At 40.1% G+C, this 17,546-nt stretch overlaps 2 protein-coding genes across 2 annotated transcripts in view; both read right to left on the bottom strand.

Annotated features, from left to right (window-relative positions):
• Positions 1-281: 281 nt before the first annotated feature.
• Positions 282-14,227, bottom strand: fdxr (ferredoxin reductase). The gene is made up of 12 exons (XM_008304974.1): positions 13,919-14,227; positions 13,446-13,549; positions 8,545-8,640; positions 6,747-6,869; positions 6,532-6,645; positions 6,263-6,364; positions 5,279-5,386; positions 3,246-3,330; positions 1,891-2,084; positions 1,612-1,783; positions 1,365-1,538; positions 282-875 (listed from the first exon to the last, which is right to left on the bottom strand). The coding sequence occupies exons 1-12, from the start codon at positions 13,980-13,982 to the stop codon at positions 745-747; spliced, it is 1,467 nt and encodes a 488-aa protein (XP_008303196.1). The 5' UTR covers positions 13,983-14,227; the 3' UTR covers positions 282-744.
• Positions 14,228-15,734: 1,507 nt separating this feature from the next.
• The window catches only part of LOC103374823 (uncharacterized), a 4,249-nt gene continuing 2,437 nt past the window's right edge, over positions 15,735-17,546 (bottom strand). Inside the window, exons 2-4 of the mRNA XM_008304973.1 lie at positions 16,929-17,288; positions 16,711-16,835; positions 15,735-16,622 (exon numbers count right to left, since the gene is read on the bottom strand). Of these exons, the coding sequence (XP_008303195.1) occupies positions 16,479-16,622; positions 16,711-16,835; positions 16,929-17,288 (629 nt within the window). The 3' untranslated portion in view covers positions 15,735-16,478. The remainder of the gene's footprint in view (positions 16,623-16,710; positions 16,836-16,928; positions 17,289-17,546) is intronic.

Genomic DNA, 17,546 nt, shown 5'->3' with positions numbered 1-17,546 from the left:
CAATCTGTGCATGTGTAGTGCAAACAGTCACACATTCACAAATTTTGGGCTGCATGAGACCTGGGTGGATGATATATATGCCACACATACCCGTGCAGTCACGGAAAGCACGAGTTGGCCTTTGAACCAAACGTAAAATAATTTAAATGGAAAACTGTTCTGTTTCAATATCCCTGTCACTAAGGGATGAGAATAACAATTAAGAATATCGTAATCTAAGCTGCCAACGAAGGATAGATGTTTAAATTACAACAATAAGAAATTGAGCAATAAGACAGGAATCAACATAAGTCACTTTTATTTTCTAGAAAACACATTAAAGATGTTAAATGCCATAATATGAAGTGTAAAAACATTTCAGTCACCACAAAGTTTTTCTTGTCACAGACATCCAATGCACAAATTCTATAGTAATGGCATCTAATAGAGTTCTGTTTTTCAGTGCAACAGGTCTGTTTGTCAGTCTTCAAGTGTTTTGGTTTGATATTGTAGAACAAGGTAACAACTGAATGACAGAGACAAATAAATCTGGGTAAAAAACAGGCCTTAGAGGCATTTAATGTGTACCATGTGTATATTATGAATTACTTCCATGATGATATCTTCATAATCCCATTTCTATTGTGTCGCCATTGTTGTCAATCAATAAGGTCCCCGTTGATACTGTAACCAGTGCTGTTATTTTTAAACTGCAACAAGTATTCAGTGTCCTGTGTTCACTTGTAAACACTTTGTGACCTTCAGTCATGTCCAAGCCACCTGCAGCATTTCCTCCACAGTCAGTACTTTTTCTCTGGGTTTTCCACAGGCCTCACCCCTACTCATCTCCACATTGTCAATCTTCTCCCAGTCTGAGAAAGTAACCGGTTTTATTCCTGCAGATGAGAAAATACAAACCACATTTGGCCATGGCTTTGAAATCTGACAAAAAAGATTACGTATATGTTCTTATCTGAACTTTTAAATACGATTCAGGCCATACTGACGGTCGAATTTTTCTGGGACAGTGTTTTTTTTTTTTTTTTTTTTAAATTATTATTCTTTTCAACCACAATTCAAAAGCAATGTCTTATTTCACTAAATTATAATTTCACACATTTCTATTTATTATTACTTTTTTCACTTCCTAGTTATTTAAGTGACGATTGTGAATTTTGCCTCTTCTCTATTGGAAGGGTATGAATACATTTGAGGACGACTGTATGACCATAAAGCACTTGTCCATGCAAGGTTATAAACAAGACAGCAACTCAGAAGACAAATCACAGTGGTGGTAAGTCTGACTCCACTGGCTCCTCAGATTAGTGTTTAGATAACAGGGTTTGGAAAGAGGTTGTAAAACAGCCAAAAGGACAATAAAGTACCTCTCTTTTCTAGCAGTGCACTGATGCTTTTTGACCCAGGCTTGGCAGCAGATACATCCAGTGATCCAGAGTCCATGTCCTCCATCACAGATCTGGCAGTGTCGAAGCTGTTGTTCATAGTGGTGGCTATCACGCCTGTGGGGCCCGTTTTCAGCCAGCCGCTACAATACAGACCTACAGGGACATACAGATTTACTACACATTTTCAGTTCATGTGAAATTGTCCTCTGTAGTATTTACTGTATACCTGCAGTTTGCTGAACTCGCCCCATGACGTTTGGGACGATGGCTTTGCGGGAGTCGAACGGCACTGAAGGGTCGATGGGGAGGCTCTTGTAGCCGATGCTGCTCACGACCAGGCCACAGGTCACATCCTCCACTTCTCCAGTGAGCACAGCCTGGGCTCCCTCACCCTCACCCTAGTTGTAGAGATGCAGACAACTTTACCCTGAACGATGCGTTAAGCAGCCACACATGCCGACACGTACGGGTACTTTATGAGCTTTAAAATCCAAATCCTGTTCACCTCCAGCTTGTTGACAGCCAGTCGGATGCCAGCTACCCTGTTGTGGTTGGCCAGGACTTCCACGGGGCTCCGAAAGAAGCGGAAGCCCCAGATGCGGGAGGCCTTGATCCGTCTTTCCTGCTCCTTCTCCCCCGGTTTCTCCAGGGCTGTCTTCAGCATCAGCTCTGTCAGACGCTTCCTGGGCCTCGGCAAATCTGACACAGCAGAGACATTTTTAATCTGTCTGCTTTGCTTTCATTTAAAACTTCTAATCATTTATCTTAGATTTAAAGGTACAACCATCTACACACACACACACACACACACACACACACACACTCAATTTGTCATCAGTGACCTTTGATGAAGACAAATGTTTTGAACAAAGTATGACTTGAGTTCACACTGACTTCTGATCTGACTAAGTCTAGCTACAAGCGTGACGCTTTCATGCTTACATTTGTGTACGTGTGCACAAAAATACCCGGCTCTGTCATTTTTAACAGATATAGAAAAAGTGTGTAGATGTGCAGACACCAAGTGACGACAATCACAAGCAAAAATGCCGACACAGCAACACATTTCACACAAAAATATTTAAAGCTGCTGGTCTTCAGAAATTTCCTGTAACAGCACTTTGTTGGTCTGCTGCTGTGACCACAGACTTGTTAGCACAGCAGCACACGTTCAGCAGCACTGACGATACAGACTCTAACCACCAGCTTTGAATACCATCCTTCACTTAAAGCTTATCACTCACAATAGACACGAGATCAAGGTTCTCGCAATAACTCAGGCGAAAAGCAAGGCTACTGCTACAAGCCTGAACATGCTCTGCACAATCTGTCAGCCCTGTGTTTCTCTAGCAAGGACAAGGACCTGTCAGAAGGCCACATGGATCGTGCATAGTGATGCAAAACACAGAAACTCTTTTCCTAATCTGCAGTTTCTTACACCAGCAGAAGACTTTTTGATCTCCAGGCAGCAGCTATCTTGACTGGTTTTGCAGTTTCCATTCACTTCACAGTAAAAGACCTATAGTTTCAATAGGGTACGTCTCAGCTGGTAACCACAGCATACATTTCTTCCTTCCTTGTGACATTTCCAACGGTCTCTGCATTAGTCAGACACTTCTTGTGAACTCACATTTCCAACACATGTAATCCTACAAGTTCTTTCTGTAGTTACTGAAAAAACACACTTTCCGACATCAACTCAAAATGAAAAACACTCAAAACTGTAAACACTGAAGCCCAGAGAAGATGGAAAATTCTGAGTAAGTTGCACGTTGTCGAGCTCAGCATTAGAGCAGACTGATGAAACAGTACAAAGGAAGTGTCAAAAATACTGCAATGAACTTTCCTGTCATCTCTTACCTTTAAGAGCCTCTGTAACGCCCTCAAAATCAGCTGCTACCATCTCGGGTCTGGTGGTCGGCAGGTTCACCATTTCTCTGAGCTCCTGCAGACAAGAGGAACAAAGCAGGGGTCAGATAAATAAAGCATTCTTTAAAATTTTGAAGCATACAGTAGTTAAGAAGTTTGATCAGTTTACTAGTTGGATCATACTTTCTCAGTTTTGGCTATTATTTCTATCAGTTCTGGTAAAACTCTACTTACAACTTTAACGACTGACACATTAAAAATCACACAAGTCAACAGATATTACAGAGTTTAGCTACGTTACCGACCCAATCTTTCAATCAGGTACCACACAAAGCACTTCTTTAGTTACAGAAGGCAATGTGGCACGACTGTGGAGCTGCTTAACTCAGATTAAATTCATTTGGTTTGATGCTGATCTTGCTTTTGTCATCATAAACAAACAACACTGCACACACTTCCCCTCAACCTACGTGGTAACACCGTTAAGCCACATGGTATCATGAAAACTTGTTGGCAAGCAGGCGGAGAAGTTGAAATAACTAGAACAGTGGTTCAGTGGTAAGCACGGTCACCTCTTAGCAAGCACGATCTGGGTTTGTGTGTGGCCTCCATGTAGGTTAGGTTAAATTGTGACTCTATGTTGCCTATAGGTGTGGATGACTGAGCAGCTCTCTGTTTTTATGTATCTGCTATCAACTGGTGATCTGTAAAGGGTGCATCCTGCCTCTCGCCAAATGTCAGCAGGGATAGGATCCAGCCCCCCTGTGAACCCTCTTAAATATAGAAGGTACAGCTAATGGGTGGACAGTTAGATTGAACAGATAGACAGTTGAAATGATTATTCCAAAAACTACTGACTGAAAGTGATGTATAAATTCAAAATCATTTTCTACAAATGATCAATTAAAGTTTGTTAAAAATAATTAGATAAAAGTAATGAACAAGCAGTTAAATAGTTACCCTAAACGAATATATAAAGAGTTAAAATGATTAGTTAAAAGTAATAGATTTAAAGCTGAAAGTCATGGACAAATATCAAAATATTTAACTAAAATCAATAAATAAATAGTCAAAATTAGCTAAGAGCACTGAATAAACAGTTAAAATTAGCTCAAGGCAAAGAATAAATATCTAAATAAATATTCACAAGAAATGGATAAATATCTAAACAACTAGCCAAAAGTAATGGATAAAAAGCTAAATAATTAGCTAAACCTGAAGGATAAACACCTTAAATTAGCTGGAAAAAAAACTAAAGTTGAACTTTTTTAAAAGTTGAAATAAGTCAAAACAGTTAGCTACAAGTGATGGACAAAAAGTTCAAATTAGCCAGGACTGACCAATAAAAAGTAGAAAAATAATTCACTAAAAGTAACTAATAAACAAATAAATAGCCATAACAAATGTATAAACAGTTGAAATCATGAGCTAAAAACAACAACTAAAGAGTTAAAAGTGTTTGTTAGTAACAGACTAATGCATTAAATGGTCAGCTTCTGCCATTCTATGTGGTATCTTTAGCAAATATGACAGAAGTGAACTAACCACTGACAGTTCAGTATCCACTACTGAAGCGTTGATCACCATCCATTTTGAAACCAGACATTTGTGCTACAGTTGAAACCAGAAGTTTACATACACTGTATGAGAAGACGTAAGACATAAAACCTTTTTTTTTCGCTGTCTGACATTAAATGTGACTAAACTTTTCCTGTTTTAGGTCAGTTAGGATTACAAAAATTATGCTAAATGCCAGAAAAATGAGAGAGAGATTTTTTTAAAGAACATTTTTCCCTATTTTCTTCAAAGTCAGAAGTTTACATAAACTAAGATCACTATGCCGTCAAACTATTTGGGAAAGCCCAGATGATGATGTCATGGCTTCTCATACAGTGTATGTAAACTTCTGGTTTCAACTGTATTAAGGCGACAGAAGTGAAGGTTAAGCAAGGAAGTGGTTACAGCTTAGAGATATTTCCGTCCATTTAAAGGGTAGAATATCTTGTCTCTCCTTGAACACGGACCTTAATCGTGCACGCTATCTGCATAGGTCCTCTCCTGCCAACTATCAATACTCTGCGGACTTGGCTCTCTGCTAGTGCCTCCAGGGCCGGCTGGGTGATGTCAGTTTTCTGCAGAAAAACGAGACATTGTTTTAGTTACAGTTGTTGCAATACGAAAAAAGTGGATTTGTTATGCAGATGTTATGTCTATTTACAGTGATTTCTGTCTTTATATTCTATATTTTCTGGTGCACACATGCGCACAATTATGTAAAGTTTTGTTATTCAGCAATAAAAATATGCTGTTGCCACACTTCTGTTTCCTTAAATTTCCAGGGGTCACGGTGAAGGTTCTGTTGATGTAACGCTCTTCCTCATCTTACAAACGAGTTGCTCTTCTTTGTATTCCAAACAAAACACTGCATGCTGCAACACTACCACAATACCAGGATGTGTATTTAGCAGGCAGTCATGTCATCATAAATCTTTATTAATTACTCATGACTTTTGGGTTCTTCAGACATTAAAACATATTCGTATAAACTGACAGATTTATCACTTTTGAGAAACAAGTTCAGCTCAAGTTCAAGTTTTTTCCACGCAAGTAGGCCACATGTTATAAATGACTTACTTAACCTACTAAAGTTTATTCCTGTCCTTGAAAACAGTAATCAAGATGTGCTTACTAACTTTTTTTGGGATCTCACAGTATTTATTTTGTGCAAACGCATAAAGAGTCAGAGACATAACATGGCTGCTTGATGCTGGCATGATCTGACAATGCATCTGTTGGTTAAAGCAGCATCGTTTTTCCTCATAACTCTATCTATCCCAAACGACAATGATGTTATCGGATATAAATACTGGAATAAATCTGCGTTCTCACACATCTTGGATCTCATACCATTCAACACTTGCTGATTGAAATCTCATCTCTTCTCACCTCGATCTCTTTTTGTTAGTCACTCACTGCTATATTTTTAACCTAATCTGTGTGTTCCTTACCTTCAAAATGTCGACAGGAGATAGCAGGATTCTTGCTACATCCAAGGCCACGTTACCTTGACCCAGAATGACTGCTGTTTCACAACTCAAGTCTGGACTCAGCTGAGATAGGCAACAGGCGATAAAGAATCACAAAGGATTTAAAAACAAAACAGAAAGCAGTAACAATCTTTCACATGTTGTCAACTTTTTAAATTTTTTTTTTCATACATGGCAACATGTACTCCATTTACAGGAAGCATGGTTTGTTGGACACATATAAAGCATACCTCTCGACAGTTGGGCAGCCCATTGTACCAGCCCACAAAGTCTTTGGCAGAGTACACTCCAGCCAAGTCTTCCCCTGGCACTCCCATACTCCTGTTTCCCTCTGCACCATAACTCTGCCATTAAATGTACAAAAAAATGCACAGAGATCGTTATGCAATTAGATTTCAAGGTGATGTGAAGGTACAGGTGCAGCAGAGGGTTTTCATGATCTTACCAGCACCACTGCATGGTAGGCTTGTTGCAGCTCGTCGATGCTCACATCTTTACCCACATTGACGTTGCCGTAGAAACTGCAGCGTGAATGTTTGGCTGTTTGTGTGAATGTGTTGATGACATTCTGAGGAGAAAAGATCGGAATTATTAACATTTAGTTTGCAATAATGCATAGCATGTGGCGGCATGAGTTTGTTATGGGAACACTATTGATCTCAGGTAAGTTCTTAGCTTATAAGGAAGTTTCTCAGTGCTTTGTGCATACTTCAGAGGCTTCAGACTGACTGCATAGAAAAGTGAAGTTTTCCTTTTAATTTTGCAAACAGTTGACAGTTTCCCTATTTACCAACTGGCTTAATGGTCTTTTGCTGCGATATATATTGCATTATGGAAAAAAAACATACAGAAATTTTCATCAGATTACTAGAATAACTATTTGGAGAGAGTTAAATATTGTAAAATGTTTGGGGTGATTTTGTACGGAAGTGCATCAGCATCAAAAATAAAAATACACTTTAAAAAATGTGAAAAAAGCCCCAACTCTTGGCTTAAATTCATTTTATCGCTCTGACGTCAAAGCAACACTTTCTCTATTTGAATTCTTTCCTTTGCACATGAATCGCGAGGTGAAAAGATAACAATCTCTTCTGTGTACGGTATGTGAAACTACCTGCCAGTTAGCACAAATGCCAGAAACAGGCTGAAACTGTTATTCAGGCTCTGTCTGAAGTTCTGCAGTCAAAGTGATACTTTCCCAATTTGAAGTCTTTGTTGTGCACATGAATCTCTAGTAGAAAACTAGCTGAGAGTTAAATGAGACAGTCTTTTTTCTTATGTGAAGCTAAAATTAGCTGCCAGTTAGCCTAGCTTAGCAGGAATGCCAGAGACAGACTGAAGTGGCTTGTCTGACTTAGTCCAAAATTGAAAAAGCACACCTGTTAGTAACTAGAAAACACACTTATGAACACGTTGTATTTCAGTTGTTCACACACGCAGAAATGCAAAAACAAGATGTGTTTTACTGGGAGTTATGCTAACCACCTGTGTCCGCCAACACGTGATTTAACTACAATTGAAGTTGGGAATATACAAACTGAAGTTTGTCAAGAAACAATAACCTGTTCAAGGATGTACACTAGCGAGCTTTAAACATGTCGAAAGGTGTATTTTTCTTTTTACTTGAATAACTGTTTCCCCCCTCTGTGGTCTTTATGCTAAGCTAGGCTAACCACATTAGCCTAAATAGAGCTGCAGTGGTTCGCTGATCATGTTGTTGATTGAGGAAATTATTCTGTAACTATTTTCTAAAATGGAGTAACTGTGGGTTACTGTATATGTGGAAATTTCCTGAGCTTCGAAGTAGATATTCAGACTGACACAGAAAATCACAACCACATGCCAGACCACCATGTCACCACATGTGATGAAACACTTTTTGTAACTTACACTTTGTTGTCACACTTAAACACAATTTTTCAATTCAAAACATCTCTTGGACTAGAAGGTTCTCTTTGTATTTGGCTTGCTTGTAGGATTAAGTAACTTCTTTCTTATTACTGGTGCCAGGCAGTTTTCCCACAGGCTGCGTGAACAGGCTTGTCTGCGGCATTGGCTGAATTTCCTTTTCCTCATTGATGTCAACTGCCAAAAGTCAGTGAGCACACACTGCATCTTATCTTATAACTGGTGAGTAAAATATTGGTCATGAACCAAAAATTTTAGAAAAGAAAAAACAAAAAAGGTGGTAAATAGCTTCAGACAATGATCTATTCTCATGACATCCCACAATGAACACACACCTTGACTTCAGGATGATCAGGTGCCACTCCGAACCTAACCAGGCCAAAGGGTACAGGCAGCCTCTCGTAAACGTCCACTTCAACATTTTGACGAGCCTGGAGGAGAAAACAAGCGTAAAATGTGAAACGGAAATCTTTTGATTATAACTTGCAAATATGCAACGGCCGGAAAAATCTGTCCCTTTATAGCATTGTGTTGGTTTATAGGGTTGTTTTTTTGGTACAGAGAAGTGTTTAGCTGCACCCAAAGAGGCTTTTGGCAGGGCCAAAGGGAAATTATAAGAACTGGGAATGTTTTTTTAAATCAGTGTTGTTCATTTCGGTTTCATTTCTAAAGAACGGATGAGCAATAGAAACTTTAACATCACAGAAAAATAAAAAAAAATGCTTTTGTTTGGGGGAAATACCACGGTGTTTGTGCACTCCTGTCACACCGACTCATTCTCACAGGAGCCTGCAGAGCTACAAATTCCCATTGATATTTTCACTCTCAAAATCACGACAGAGAAGCTTCACCAGATATCCCCACAGCAACACTAATTTACATACTCTACATTCAGAATACACAACACATTAACACAGAAACAAATGACTGATATACATCGTTTTTAGTATCCTACTGATATTCTATGTTCACAAAAATGTAAATTATTTGTCCTTCATCTGATAGTTGGCATAGCTTTCCTGACGGTTTCATTATCTAGTATCAACTGTACGCATGCCCACATGCAGTGTCACCTGAATCCCCTCAAGTTATTTGGAACAGTACAATATTGTGGGATGACGCTTCACCTTCGTATTGAACAAAAGTTTGTTTTCTGTCTTTTCAACTGGCCAGAACCCAGCTGCAGTATGGTGGTGCAGAGAAGCAGCTCACAAGCTGGTGTGACATATGTGTTTATATCTGTGCACTGTACCTGTTTACAGTCTCACAGAGCTGCTAAAGAGATAAAACATTACTAATACAGGTTAAATTTAAAAAAAACAACAACAAAAAATTTAAGAATGATCTTGGAAAGAACCTGTACTTTTAAGTTACATAGAAAAAGCAAGGTGGCTGATCTGGCTTTGCTCAGCTTGCATTCTGCTGTGTTTTGAGTTATAGCTCAATAAGATGCATCAAACAAAAATAATACAGCCATTATTATACATCCAGTAAACTTTCAAATGATAATTTAAGTTTTAAAATATGTTTCCTTCATTTGTTTGCATGTATACGTCCACACTTGCTTTATTCTATGCTGATTCACTAGAAACATCTATCTTGCGTGTGTATGTGTGTATAAAGGTCTTGGCGTGTACAAGCGTACCGTAATGACTCAAAAGTACCATCACAGTCTCCAGGTTGTTTCCTGTTCTACGTACAGCTGGCCTTTTGGTGTGAGCAACATGTGAGCAAATACTGAAAACAGCACCGAAAGGCTTTAACAGTTCCGATGTAACAGTGGTGTTACGTATTTAGTGAGGAGGGACACACCCATTTGTCTGCCTGTCTTTCTGAGCGCTCATATTTTTTTTTAATGATGGTGTCCGGGCTTGGAGAGGAAGCTATTCAAATCTGATTATTTGTTAACAGCAGGTATGTCGACTTAGTTATTAAAAGCATATACAAAGGTGGAAAAAAAGTCAAAAAAGAGTAATAATAAAAGACCAGCAAACTGCTACTTTATTACTACATCAAAGAAAGAGTTGATGGTAAGTTTATGATGAGGAAGATGTCTTAAATGCACAAGAGATAGAACCAAGTGGCACCTCCAGTGAAAAGTCATTTCATTGGCCAACGATCTTAACAGATCTAACAAGTCAAATTCATACACTGAAACTCCTATGTCCAAGTTTCTGTGAATACAGTGTCAACTACAAGTGAAAGCATCATAAGACGACTGGGAGGACTACGTGCAGCAGCAGCAGCTAGTCAGTCCCATCTAGAAAACATTACAGAGGGTAGAAAAGACGGTTTGTGCGGTTAGTTGACTAAGGCGACACCCAGACCTCAACGTGTTAACAGGAGCTGAAGTTGAGTCTGTTGCTCCCAGCTATTTGTCGGAGTCTTTGGTTTCAGTTTAATAAATATCTGCAGCATTAAACAGCAGCAGGATCCATGTGATTTAAGCAAGAGAAGGGTCTGCATTTATTCATAACATGATGAAGCGGGAACTTCATTAATTACGGAAATCACAAATTTTCTCAGGATCGGTCAAGATATACTAGTAAATGACACCATGTACATTCCTCCACCTCAGACAGGTGAGCAGTCACACACACTGTCACAGTTGAGAAGCTACAGCTCAATCATCACACTGGTGCATCATGAGCTTCGTCACAGACCGCCCAACCCATAGATATATATGGTCCGACCTAGATGACTGAGAATCTTGACAGACATTAGAAATTCCATGTTTTCTTGTCTGTCTGTTTGAGTCATGTTACATGAGTCATGATACACACAGCAGTTAGTACTTGATTGCATAACCATTGTTTTTGACGCGTCTTGGCATGATCTCCACCAGCTTCTGACATTGTTCTGTTGTCACAGCAGCCCATTCCAACAAATTTGCTTTGTTTTTGGGCTTGTGGTTCTCCATTTTGCGTTTGATGATTTTCCACAGGTTTTCAATTGGATTTAGATCTGGTGATTGAGCAGGCCAAGGCATGGTTCCAATGTTCTGTTCTACATCCAGACTTTAACTGACCTTGCCGTGTGGCAAGGGGCATTGTCTTGTTGGAAAATCCAGTCATTCAAGGCAGGAAAGAGTTTTCCAGCTGATGGAAGAAGACTGTTTTCACGAGAAGCCCTGTACATGACCTGGTTCATTCACCCTTCACACAATTGTATTTCCCTTCCACCCATACTGAAACAACCCCAAATCATCACTGATCCACCCCCATGTTTTACTGCAGGGGCAAGACTGTCTTGTCTGACCACGATTGCCCTGCATGACTTCAGGTCAGCTTCAAGAAGTTGGTTTGGAACTGCCCTTGCCGAACAAGTCACATTTCTCGACAGTGCCCACTCATTTTTAAGGTCCCTGGAGGTATGACAACAATTCCTGACACAGGACCAGATGTGTGCACGGTCATCTTGTGGGGCAGAAAGACTTTTCCTGCCGTGACCAACGTGCAATTTGGTAGCACCATGTTGGGCTTGTTTTTCTTGGTGTAATGAATGGCTGTCTTGGAGATCTTCAGTTTTCTCGCTACCTGTCTCTCACTCGTGCCAATTTCCAGCAGTGCCAAGATGGCTGCCTTTGTGGCTTCACATAATTCTTTTGTTTTAGGCATTATGTGAGAGCTGACAACTCCAGAGTTGTGCTCCAGCTTAAATGTAAGCAGGACACCACTCTAGGCCTTTGCATGTGCAGTGCTGCTTATGACATGAAATGACCTCTTATATACCCGGGAATACAATCAAGCTTAAGCATGTCAAATAGGACATAAAGTATTACGTAATCAGCTGCATTTTTTTGTCGTGTTCATTGTATTCTTCAGGCAATATACCTTTAGTAGTACCAGGGATTAAAATGAACAAGAAATAGAAGACAACAAGGGTGGTGTAATAATTTTTTCCATGACTGTATTTGCAGCAGTGGCATTATTGTGTGTATGGATGCAAAATACAGGATGGCCTCACTCGTCAAAAAAAATCACCAAAATACTGCAACAAGTAGGTTAGTAACAATGAAAACACACTTTATTAAACCATAAGTGCCTGCTACAATCTAAAAATGTTCAGGGTTTAGGAAATCATAAATAAACTGGACGTGTCGCCTATGAGGGAACTTTTTCCCTTCAGATACTCTGCAGCATGTAGCATCTTCTCCTGCATTATACTCAACAGTAGTAGTCATCAAAATAACAATGATGTTAATTGTACTTGTACAAGTCTAAACACAGTAGATTTTGAGAAACATCGATCCATCCATCATCTATACACCGCTTAATCCTCACTAGGGTCGCGGGGGGCTGGAGTCTATCCCAGCTGACTTAGGGTGAAGGCAGGGGACACCCTGGACAGGTCGCCAGTCTATCACAGGGCTACACTTAGAGACAGACAACCAAGCACACTCACATTCACACCTATGGACAATTTAGAATCACCAATTAACCTCAACATGTTTTTGGACTGTGTGGGAGGAAGCCGGAGAACCCACGCTGCACAGGGAGAACATGCAAACTCCGTATAGAAAGATCCCGGGTGTCCTCACCGGGACAGGAACCAAGGATCTTCTAGCTGCAAGGTGACGGGACTAACCACCCAGCCACCGCCCAGCCCTTCTCAGAAACATTAACTGAGAGAAAAAAAAAAACCTAAGTACATCACGATGCCATTTCCAAGCCCTCGTATTGTTTTCAAACTACAGCAGAATAAAAGAATTCCTAAAAGTTTTTGTGTGCCACCCCAAGAGATTCAATGGCCTCATCTGGACACCTCTAAATATCGACAGTTTTAAAAACAAACTGAAAAACTTGCTTAAGGATACTCAGAACTGCAACCATTAATGTCTTTCTAATTTGTATTGTGTGTGAGTGTTCGTACGTGCTTTTAAGAGTGTGTGTAATGTTGTGTTTCACTGTGTCATGTATTTTATAGTCCAGCTTTTTTGTGACATTCTAATATTGTGATGTTTTCATTGTGACCGGCCAAGGGACTGCAGATGGACATTAGCTTAAAGCTAACTCCAGTGTAATACATCAAATGGCAGCATTTATGTTTAACATTGTACATGGTCCCTTTTTAAATAAAGTGATTCATAATAATACTATCTCTGGAGATGCCACTGATATGAGATCATACACCTGTTAGGATTTTTACACAGAATTACATATATATGGCAGTTTATCCACATGAGCCACACTAATTCCCTGCATTCTTGTACAACATGAAATTAAGAAGTACACACCTTGAGTATATGCTGTGCTGTGTAGAAGCCTGCTGGACCACTTCCAACAATACACACCTTTGGATTAGAAGAAGAATAACAAGCCTTTCCACACCTACTGATACCTGCAGAACCAGAGGGAGGATAAAGCAGAGATGCACACCCCATTAGGAGGTACAGTAAAATAGAAAGTTGTAGTAAATCAGTGTAGTGTATTTCCCCAGGCCATGGAAGGCTAGGTTTCCCCCCTACTACCACAACCAGGCATTGAGTTGAGCAGTATTATATTTTGTTAATATAAGAGCTTCTTGGTACACGGTGTAGGAGCCGAAAAACTGAGTGAGGTCAGTTTGTTAAAGTTTACACCTAACTTCCAGCACGAGTGCACCTTTCTCAATAAACAACTCGGACGACTGTGAAATTAGCAAAGTTTTGTATCGAGTTTGGTGCGTGTATGTTAATTACAGCAGCGTTAACACGTCCAGGTGTCTCACCTTGGTGAAGTCTCCATCTGCTTCCACCTGAAGCCCACAGCTTCAGCAGGTTATGACCGCTCATATTTCACTCCTCCTCTGGCTACGGACGAGCTGCTTGGCTTTAAACCAATTAATTAATAGTTATTCCCTCCGTGTAGTTTCCCTGGTGTTTGGGAACCAGCTCCGCATCGCTGCCTCGTCTCTGAGCTTTGGACACTGAGCTCTGAGCGGACGGAGATCAAAAGTCAAGGAGGAGAGAGTTTATCTCTGCTGGGAGCCGCCTGCCCGCAGCTAAAGCTAACAGTTAGCTGCAGCTAGCCGCTCCGAGCTGCCTTTATTTATTTAACACGAATCAACTTTATCCCCCAGTTACAGGACTGTTATCATAACAGACCGGTTTCAAGGCTGCACTCTGTGTTACACTCACAACGGTCCGTGGAAAACTCACACTTCGGTACGAAGGTTCCACTTGAACAGAGCACAGCTACCACTGACTAGCAAACTAAGTTATATTTATCAAACACAGAGGCAACACACTCCAGACTTGTTCTCAGCTAACAAATCTCTGATATATTTTGAGCCCGGACAATTCAGAAACTTACAGACAATAATTAGGGCTTTAAATTCACTTCAAATTGAACAGGACACCAGTGCAGACAGTGTAAGCTTTATTATCAACTAAATAAAACCAGGAAATCATGTGATAGCCAGCCTGTCTGACATCAAAGAGCTTGTTCAAATATTTTGTCTGGGGCCTTTCTGTGTACCTGGATTAAACGCTTAGCTGGAATAAATGGACAGTTCAGTCTTTATCCTAAAATGCTTGGTTCTTCTAAACCCTTGCTGGACTCATTGTTAATGTTGTTGTAAGGTCACATCTACAGATTTATTCTTTCTGGGCAAGATTAGACAACAGATGTAACCCTCTGAACTCCAGGCAGTTTCTGGGTGTGTTCTTTGCTCCTGTTTCATTTTTAGTTACCTTGAGCTTTTTTTTTTTTAACCTCTATGAAAACAGCACAACTATGGCTTGATGTTGAGCAAACTCTGTGCAGCATGATAGATAGATAGATAGATAGATAGATAGATAGATAGATAGATAGATAGATAGATAGACAGCCAGATAGATAGATAGATAGATAGATAGATAGATAGATAGATAGATAGATAGATAGATAGAATTTTTCAGTGTTACAGCAGCAGATGCAGCAGATAGAAAAACATAGTGCACAGATATAAACAAATCATCTCGCTTTTTCTCGTATCTCTCTAATAGAATCTAAAATAATATGAACCCTCCCTTTCTCTATTCCTCCAATCATAGAGTTGCTGATCATGGTTTTCATATCAATATCTATCGACACGTGTGAGTCACAACATTCCAACCACCTGGCTAACATTGTAACATTGTGCTGCCAAAACAGCTCTAACTGCCACATCTGATAACAGATCCTTTGGGTTGAGGGGTGAGGCCTCCACAGATTGGAGGCCATTTTAACAGTTTGGGCTTTTGGTCATGTTCCTCGAGCCATTCCAGAGCAGTTTTTGAGGTTCGGATGTCAGCATTGCCCTGCTAATGGCTGCTGACGTCTGGGTTTGCTGTTGCCTTTGGTGGATCTGCTTGGTCTGCTGTTTATGTGAGAGGTCGGCGATGAGTCAACGTAACCCCAGGCATCCCAGCAGAGCATTCAGACAAGATGATCAATGTTATACAATTCACCTGTCAGTGGGTTTGATATTGTGACTAATCAGTTACGGACTCTAGTCAGTAAACCACATGATGATCTCAAATGATTCTTGCTGTTTGAATCAAATTCAGAGCTGAACAAATCAGTCAGTTGATCTTGGGTCTTTTAATTGACACTTACAGAGACTGGGTCCCAGGATAACAGAACATCAGTGCATTAGCCTGAACAATGCAAAAGGATAAAAAAAAAAAAGTATATTACTTATTGACTGATTCTTTTTATATTTCATAAAATTTTTCTACATTTTCCTTGTTTTTCTATATATTTATTTCCAGTATGTTATTTGTTCAGAAAGAGACAAGTCACGTGCAACTTTTTATTCTACATTATACAACAACAATAAAACTGATTCTAGTTCTTTTAAATGAGTATTGAAAAACTAAAAGAACAACAAGAACTTTAGAAGCTTAGATTTGATGTACATTTTAAATCAGGCAGTGGGGTACATTTGTTGGAAAGCGACACATCTCTTTACTGGACATGAAAGAAGTAAAAACAAAGAGGTCAAGCCAAAGTGCGGTGCATCACAAAAAATAGAAAAATTGCTTGCTTTGCAGTTTTTTCTTCACCTAGCACGGCTCACATACATCACACCTGTACACCCCACATCAGCCAGGATGTGGTAGCTCAGTCACTTTTCTGCAAACAAAACAAATTTGTATATGAAAGGAAATGACAGGCAGCACAGCACAAGGCGAGCTGTTGGCTGCATAGATCAGTATCAAGATAGAAACCCCTCTGCGTGATGGATTTACCACAAAGATGTTTTTTTACAGCTTTTTACAAAGAATGATCACATCTTATCATCTGCTTCGCATCAGATCTCAGCTTTACAAAATTCCTCTGAAATCTGAATGGCTTGAAGATGTGATTAGGTAAGGAGACAGTTGAACATGCTGCTGAGGACAGACGTGCTGAGGCCTGTCTGGTGCTGGTGGCTCTGCAGCTCTGCCAGGCCTGAAGTGCTTTTTAAACTGTAAACACATTAAAAACATTTATTAGAACATTCACGTAAATTCTTAGTTTTCGCAGGACTACGAGAGCAGGTCCGTCTGCACTTACTCGTCTGCACCTCCAAATCAGTGCCGCAATGAAGAGCGACAAAACGACGATAAAAGCTGTAATGCTCAATAAAATCAAGGTGAAATCCCAGATGGGCTCCCTGCATTGCTCTTTGGGGCCAGTCTCTGTGAGAAAAGAAGGCAGACCACGTGGAAAAAGTGACATATATGTACAGCGTTTTGATGTGATTGGACTGTGTGAACTGTGATTCGTCTCACCACTGACGATGATGACGGTGCCGTTGCTGGACACCGTTTGTTTCTTGCTCAATTCAAAGTAAGTCCAGCTGCAGTAATACAAGTTGGTGTCCTCCAGCTCCAGCAGAGACAGCTGCATGGTGAACCCATAACCCCCTTTGATCTGCTGGTCTGGAGTTACAACGATTCGGCCTGCAAAGTCTTCATTTATGGTATTCTTGGTGATTAGTCCTCCCTTCAAGGACAAGTACACAATGTCTTTGTTGCTGTGGAAACGTCTGTGCAGGTAAACCCCCATCGGGTCGGACAAAGACGTGGAGCATGTGATCTCAGCAGATGAGTTGACTCTCTTGTATGAGGTGGATGCTGGGTTTTGAGAAGCTGTGGTGGAAAGATGGATTGTTATGGACTGCTTCACTTCAATAATAATGCAGGAAAACCAGTTATGTAGGTAACCACTTCCAGCATAGGCACAGAATCGATGGGAGGCAGAGAAAATCTTCTGTTCAAAATTTTAACATATATTTGACTCCTCTGTTTATTTTCGTAAAAATTGCTATAAGATTACTTAAAGGCACAACAACAGACACTTCCAGCAGTGAGGACGTCTTCAAGATTGGGCTTGTTTTTCTCTGAGAA

The sequence above is a fragment of the Stegastes partitus genome, unplaced genomic scaffold (assembly GCF_000690725.1).
Source record: "Stegastes partitus isolate 25-593 unplaced genomic scaffold, Stegastes_partitus-1.0.2 Scaffold2370, whole genome shotgun sequence".
In the NCBI taxonomy this organism is placed as follows: Eukaryota; Metazoa; Chordata; class Actinopteri; family Pomacentridae; genus Stegastes; species Stegastes partitus.
Note: the sequence above shows the minus strand (reverse complement) of the source record. Positions and strands in the feature narration are given on the sequence as shown.